Source organism: Salminus brasiliensis, chromosome 14 (genome assembly GCF_030463535.1).
Source record: "Salminus brasiliensis chromosome 14, fSalBra1.hap2, whole genome shotgun sequence".
Taxonomy (NCBI): Eukaryota; Metazoa; Chordata; class Actinopteri; order Characiformes; family Bryconidae; genus Salminus; species Salminus brasiliensis.
Window position 1 is genome coordinate 12,667,009 of NC_132891.1, and position 7,935 is coordinate 12,674,943.

Consider the following 7,935-nt stretch of genomic DNA (forward strand, 5'->3'; position numbering starts at 1 on the left):
TACATGAAAAAAGTTTATTTTTTTGTGCTCACTCCTAAGAGTTTGAAGTCGATTGCATAGACTATCTTGGAATATTTTTTGCAGAACATACAGTTTATGTTCTGGTCAACTCTGTTACATCTGATTTAAAAATGCATAAAATGTACAAACAGTTCCAAAAAAACGTCACCCACAGTCAGGCAACCTGTGGAAGACAGTGGGAATCTCCCATTTAAATTTTACTAAATGATAAAATGTACCCGTATTTCTAGAATGGGCTCCGTGCACAATTGGTACAAAGCCCTCTACCCTGTGACCATAGACCGCTCATTCCAAGTAATGTCCATGTCCCCAGTTGAGCATAACTAATGATTCTTACAGCTGGATAACCTGGTTCTAATCAACAAGATCAAAGAGCAGCTGATGGCAGAAAAGATCAGACCTCCGCATTTGCCACCCACCACTGTTCCCTCTCAGCAGACCCTGCTGGTGGCCTCGCCGCCCTCGGATGCTGGCCAGCATGTGATGTCCATCCCTAAGCTGCAGCAGGTGCCGGGGCTTCAGGCCCACAACTCCTCCCAGCCGGACATCGCCCTGCACGCCCGCCCGGCCTCCAGCACGGTGGCAGGTACATTTAGAACCTCTGTTTAAAAAAATAAATAAATAAATAATAATAATAATTGGATAAACATATAAATAAAATTCAGGCTTTAAGATGGCTACTGGACATTTGTTTTGTATTTTTGTTTGTAGAACTGTATGTGATGAAGATTACATACTAACTTAACGCAGTTAAGCAAGCATGTGATACAGTTTGCATGACTGCCAATATAAGCATTGTTTGCTACATTAGCCAACTAAATAATTACTCAGTATTTCAGTACTAGAAGCTACTATGTCATTATGAGAGTTGGCAGTTTAAGTATGGGTTTAAGACTTTGAGCTACATTACCAGGAATGGTAATAATCTATTTGTGATGATGCAGAGCTGAACATGGATGACAAGTCAGCTGTGAAAGCTAAAGGATTATGGGAAGACTGGCACATGCGTCAAGCTGTAGACCAGGCTAGAGCGAACCATCGATCAGGTAACCCAAAAAAAAAAAAACATTGATGGTTGGATACTGCATTACAGCACTTTCCTCAAAGAACTTTAATAGGCAGACACACATGCACTTCCTTTACTGTTAACAGTACTTATAGCTTTTACATATTACCCATAAATGAACTTTTAATATGTAAAAAAGATTAAATAATGGTCATGTTGCATAATTTAATGTGAAATCAAGCCTTTACATTGTAGGTTTAGAAATAAGTAATATAAGGCATATTATTTAGTTAGTGTGAATTATTTGCTGACAATTATGGTAAGGTAATATGGAAGATATGCAGTTATAGGTCATGAATTAAAGTGTAGGCCCATTTACAACCCCCTATGAGGTTAAATGATCTTTAATATTTAAATCTATTAATAAACTATAATGGGAGATAAACTGTGTCCAACACAAATGGTGGTTGTGTTTGTCTTTGTCTAGTACATGATTATATTCCACTTTTTCCAAATTCAGGTCTGGCACCATCTTCTCGCACAGACAGTCACAGCACCTCAGAGGCCATGACCCCCACCACCCCCACGTCCAGCAGTCAAAACCGGCTAGGAGGAGCCCCCTCCTTGAACGTGATCTCGGGCCTGGCTAGTGCTCCTGGTATGGACCAAGTGAAAAGCGGGAGCTTGGCAGGGATGCTTGGGCCACAGCCAAAAGCCCCACGTGGCCGTAAGAAGATCAAAGCAGAAAACAACACCGGCCCCTTGCTGGTGGTACCCTACCCAATCTTGGCCTCGGGCCCTGACCAATCAGTTACCATCGCCAAAGAAGGGAAAACATACAGGTGTGAATGCTAAATGTTCAGTTGAGGGTTGTAGATTTTTAGTCTTAAATAGCCTCCATAATACATGTGACTTTACAGTAAGGCTGCAGTGATTAGTGATAATCAAGTTGTGTTTCTGCATTCATTTATATAGCACGAGAACCATGTCTAGCCATGTGTGTACAGCATTGTTTTGACATCAGGATTTGTGTATTGTGTGCAGGTGTAAAGTATGTCCACTCACCTTCTTCAACAAGTCAGAGATGCAGATTCATTCCAAATCCCACACAGAGGCCAAACCGCATAAGTGTCCTCACTGTTCAAAGTCTTTTGCCAACGCTTCATATCTAGCGCAGCACCTCCGAATTCACTTAGGGATCAAGCCTTACCACTGCTCCTACTGTGAGAACTCCTTCCGCCAGCTGTCTCACCTGCAACAGCACACCAGGTCAGTGCCTCTAATGCCTCTTAAGCAGGGGTCACCAATCTTATCCGTTAAGGTTCGGTGTGACTGCAGGTTTTCATTCCACTTAAGGTGGTGCATGCCTGATTCCACTTGTTTAATCTGTTAGCCTTCAGGCGATTAGTTGGGTGAGGTGAGCTCCTGCTTGGTTGGAAAACCTGCACCTGTGCTGGCCCTTTGCCCTTCAGATTGGTTACCCCTGCTCTTGCTCATCTGAACCATAAATGATGAACAGTGTTTTGCCCGATGCGCCATGGGGATGTGCTGGTTTATTTTTTATTTACCTTTAATTTTATTCTTGCAGGATTCATACTGGGGATAGACCATATAAGTGTGCTCAACCTGGATGTGAAAAAGCATTCACACAGCTATCAAATTTACAGGTACGTACAACACACAAAAAGTGTTTAGTGTGAGACATCAACCTAGGGTTTGGCTTTGTACAGGATGTCAGATTTGAAAGGAAACAACCATGAATTTAAGTTGCAGAATGTCATCTAATTTGAGGCTGAACCATATAGGAAGCATTGCCCCTCTGTTTTTAAGGAGCTTTAGAACCACTACAATCCATAATTAACGTTAGCCTTTAGCTGCTAAATAATGACCGCCTGAGGTCTGCAACCAGTAGACCTCACCAGAGGTTTGATATCTTCTCATTCATTGAGAACGAGTACACACCAAGCCATGATGCAACCTCCATCATGTTTCACAGATTATTATCAGTGTTTTTATTACCTTTTTTTTTCTTACATTAACCTTTGACAGGTTAGTATTCATCTCACTCAAGTGCCGGAATTCAGCAAAGTAACAACTTTCCTTTTGTGTCTTAGTCCCATCAGAGGCAGCACAACAAAGACAAACCGTACAAGTGTCCGAACTGCTACCGTGCCTACACAGACTCGGCCTCCCTACAGATCCACTTGTCGGCACATGCTGTGAAGAATGCTAAAGCCTATTGCTGCAGTATGTGTGGTCGTGCGTACACATCAGTGAGTACTGGCCTTCCTACCCTCTTACCTTTTCGTGAAGGGAGATGGACTAAGCATCACAGATATAGTTATAATGAGTTTAAACAACCTCAATCCATTAAACATTTTAATTCTGAAAATGTACAGTGAACACATTGAAACTGTAAATAGCACATTCACATTTGAACACTACAGTTCAAGACAAGGCATGCCTGTTCTTAAAAGGTAACTTCGCAAAGATCTGCAAAAAGAAGAGCAACTGAAATGACTAAATACATTTACATAGAAGTTTTGCCACCTTCTACCCACCTGCCCCATCCAGCTGTTTGCCTTTTCTGTACATTTTAAATGCTTAAAACCATCACGAACCATCAAATAATGCTATGCTTTATTACCAAGTTAATTTAGTACAGCTGTAAACATCTTGATAATCTACCACATTTTCTTGTTCTCATTTACAGGAGACCTACCTTATGAAGCACATGTCCAAACACACAGTGGTTGAGCATCTCGTTAGCCACCATTCGCCGCAGAGGACAGAATCTCCCAGTATCCCCATACGCGTCTCTCTCATCTGAGCTTCCGTATGCTCTTCTCTTTACCTCCTCTTCCTTTCAAAAAGGTTGTTTTATTTTTGTTTTGTTGTTTGTGTGCCAGGCTGCTCTTCTATTGAGAAATTAGAAGACAGAAAAGGAATATGCAGCACCCCAGTTCTCAAAGGACACTGTGTCTGCTATATTCTTTAATATTTTAGCCATTTAGTAATAACTGATGTAGCTGCTTGACTGGCTACAGTCTCCTCACCTGGTGTCCGAGGTCTGTCAGCACCAGTCACCAGTCTAAACAGGAATCTAGAAATGCATCCCAAAAAACAGAACAAAGGCTCTTTCCTACTTACTTGTTCCACATTGTTATCAAGGGTGTGTTAGGGAGACATCCAAAGATAAACTTTAAGCACTTTCCAGTCTTGGGGTTTCAGCTCAGAAGTTTGAATTGTTTTCAGAGGGGAAGAAAGGCCTTAGCATTGGGGCTAATTATGCTTTAGAAAGTAGAATGGCTGTTTGTCATTTTCTGTCTCCATTTTGTCCCCCTTTGTTACAGCACCATCTGGTTTTACAGGGTAGTGTGTTTAGTTTTAGTGTGGACATAAATTCCTCCACTTCTTTAAGCTTTTTCCGTTTTTGATTTACAGATAAATCATGAAAATGGGATAAAAATGAAAAGTAATGTATGAATCAGTGGTCGGATGCAACATCATCGTGATGAGTAACATTTTGGGTAGGTCAGTTCAGAAGATATGTGGATCCTGGGAGGAAACCAAGAATATGAAATAGTTTAAAGTGTGGGCATGGTTGAATATGTGCAGAAGAACAGGATCGTCATCAGACAATACATTGCGCTACATTTTTAGCTTTCTTCCGAATCATATCCACATTCTAAACGTTAAATTGTGTACGGCCGGCTCCCATGGATTGTAGAAAGCAGATCTCGCGAGCCAAGACTGTGTTGTAAGAGCTCCTTTATTTTTATATTGTCTCAAAAGACATTTAAATTTAAAAGAACTCGGAGGCTCTGAAGGCTCCACAGAAATTGTGCAAAGAGCGTCCCTCTGACTGGGCGCTCTCTAAAATAACTGCTTGCATTAATTACATCACAGATGTATTTGTGTATCTTTTTGTGCAATGTTCTGGAAATCGATTAGATTTCCTCTGCTCTCCCATACATAAGGTCAACCCCCCCCCCCCTTTTTTTCCCTCTTTCTTTCTTGAATGACAAAACATTCTTTCCTAACTTTTGTAGCACTTGACGATCATACTAATTGCATTGTTCCATTGTCCATTAAATTGGTCAGTGCAATAAAACAGCGGTGCTAGTTCAGTGTGAAATGTCATAACCAGAACCACGTGCCCTGGCCAAGCTGTGAGGTGTCCTGTATTCTGTTGGGCCTTTTTTCTTTCAAATTTCGGACACCATTTTTTAGTATGGTGACAGCAGAAATATGGCACTTTTATTAAAAAAGAAAAAGCTGATTACACAGAACCTTGTATAACAGCTCATGGTGATTTGCATGGCGTGTTGAAATGTTCTCGTCTGGCTCACTGTGGGATAATATTGTGGTGTACACAAGTGGCTCTGCAGATCCTTCTTCATTGTGGCTTTAGAGACCACAACCCTACTTCAGTCATTTAGCTGTTAAAGTACTTTGAATCAGAAAGTATTGTAGCATAAAAAATGCATCTGACAGTATTAAAAGGGAAACATTATTTTTTTGGGGGGGAAAAAAAAATATTTACAGCTAAATGTGACTAAGGGCGCTAATAAAGCCCCGGACAAAAACGGTACTGACTCACTTTACACTATTGTGTATGCTTGATTAAAATATTATGATCAAATTTACATAGAAAAATTTCCCTCTCAAAAGTGTTAACAACTTATTTTTTTATTATTTTCAATTTCACTGAAAGTAAAAACAAGGGACCTTGTGGTTCTCTAGTGCTTTGCGTCTAGCCTTATGCTCCATGTGGCCTCACTGATGTAATCCAAATCAGTGCAGTTATGGCAGCAAATATAAGTGAGGTGAGTTTCAAGATTTCCATGTTTAGATTGTAGTATGTTTTGTTTTTCTCGTGTGATGCAGTATACAGTATAGTTAGTGTGAAGTTATTAGTATCCAGTATTTTGGATAAACTCCCCTGAAGGTGGGCCCAAACAGCCTGTTAGCAAATGAATGTGCAGGTGCTTACTGGTAATGACGTTCTACACTTAAATTTGTTTAAATTCATCTTTATATGTATAGCTCTCTCAATTGAACACATTTAACGAAACCAGACCAACTCTTTTTAACTATTGCATTAAACAATGCAGTGCAGTATAACTAGTCTTTTGAATTGTCAGCTTGTCAGATTTGTTTTGTATGTTGTCAGACAACACAGCAGCTACTTCACTTCCATTGTTGTTTTGTCTTCGGTCACACCATACCAGTCACTTGTTAAGCTCATACGGTTTCATTCATGAACATTTAAGAAACTGCCAGATTTTTATTAACTTGTTATTACTGTAATTGTTCTACTTTTGTTTTTATAGGACCATCAGTTGTTGTTCCCTTATACTTCCCATATACATTGCCCTAAATAATGATTTGTACAGCAATGGTTTACTGATTCATACACATTTTTAAACATTTGTAAACGTGACCAAGGTGTTACCTTCAATTAGCCCAATGTTGCTCTTATCTGTTTCAGCGGTTTTCTTGGTGCTTATATATATATTTATATATTAAAAAAACAACTCAGCAAATGACTGATGTTCCAGTTTCTTTCTGTTACACCCTCGTTTTCCTTAATTGTAAAGGAGAGGGCAGACTGGAGTTCCTTCATTGTAACTGAATCTACATTGAATTATAGTTTAAGCCTTGCAGTGTGTGTCACTAGCAGAAAGCTAGATGATGGAACTCAAGTATGTTTACATATCAGAGCCCCAGTTTAGATGTTTGGGGTGCTTGTTTTCACAGACTGGTAAAGGTTGTTTTTTCTTTTTCAATGTTTTTAGTAGGTTGCCATCAATTTAATTTATGATTTTTTTTAACAATACAACTGGGGCTTTAAACCTCCAGATTCCCCAGATTAGCCAGTTGAGCACTTGTCTGGAAACAATACACGTTGAGCTGACCCAACCTATTTACTTGCTAAATCTCCCTAAATCAAATGTGTACATTTACTATAAAATATACCATGTATTCATTAATAGTGCAAAATAAAAGGTTAAGATACTGTACTTTGTTCATTTTTGTATCTGTATTTCCAGTTATTAATAATTTTCTCTGTAAGTACTGATTGTTGTTTTTAATATCCATCCTTTATCTCATTTATTTGTAAGCCTTAATTTTACTATCATTGACTGAGAGGTGTATTTCATTTTATTTCTTCCATGTTGATGTTTTCAGTATTCTGTCTGTTAAACCTTTTTTCATTTTTCCGCATGGAATTCCCTGACCGTAATCGTTATTAACTGTTAACATATATTATGTATGGCATTGTTATATATGTCTAGAAATTGTTCCTTTTCTTTTCTTCATTTGTCTTGCATTATGGTCTCCAAGATTTGGCTCAATATGCACAGACAATACAGCAAAATGAATTTAGAAAATATCAATGTTGAGGACACTTTGTATCTTTATCTTGTTTAATAAACTCAGACTGTTATATATGTGCCCAGTTTTTTTTTCCTTTTCCTTAAAAAAAAAAAAAAGTTTTACAGGCTAGGCTATATGAACTAAATGCTGTAACAACTATCACAAAAGCTGTGGTGTCTGTTGATCTTTTCAATATTCTATCCTTTACATCAGGGGTTTTAAAAATCTGTATTGGAGACCCCATGCTATGCACACATTTTAACTCCGTAACTAGCCAGGTCAAGCATGGTGGGAGTGCAAGACTAACATAAGGAAGCCCTGCTATACAATGTACAATCAAATATTTGAACATGTGTAATCATGCGTCCTTAAAAATCCATAATCAGCAATTACCACAGTTTTACAGAGAAAGACTCTTGGAACTTATTATTTTATGAATACTATTGTCAAGTATGTCAGTCGAAGCTTAAGTTACACTTAGGAATTTTGTGGTGCTTTTGCTATTTTAATTTTACAAATGAAAT

General features: G+C 38.7%; 1 protein-coding gene across 6 annotated transcripts in view; it reads left to right on the forward strand.

Moving 5' to 3' along the window:
- znf362b (zinc finger protein 362b) overlaps positions 1–7,483 on the forward strand; it is a 12,177-nt gene extending 4,694 nt beyond the window's left edge. For 2 of the 6 annotated variants that reach the window (XM_072697321.1, XM_072697322.1), the window contains exons 3-9: positions 361–607; positions 966–1,067; positions 1,548–1,869; positions 2,072–2,296; positions 2,616–2,694; positions 3,142–3,300; positions 3,741–7,483. In XM_072697321.1, the coding sequence (XP_072553422.1) occupies positions 361–607; positions 966–1,067; positions 1,548–1,869; positions 2,072–2,296; positions 2,616–2,694; positions 3,142–3,300; positions 3,741–3,857 (1,251 nt within the window). In that variant the 3' untranslated portion in view covers positions 3,858–7,483. The remainder of the gene's footprint in view (positions 1–360; positions 608–965; positions 1,068–1,547; positions 1,870–2,071; positions 2,297–2,615; positions 2,695–3,141; positions 3,301–3,740) is intronic. The other 4 variants (XM_072697324.1, XM_072697323.1, XM_072697326.1 and 1 more) reach the window with 2 other exon arrangements.
- The last annotated feature ends 452 nt before the right edge of the window (positions 7,484–7,935 follow it).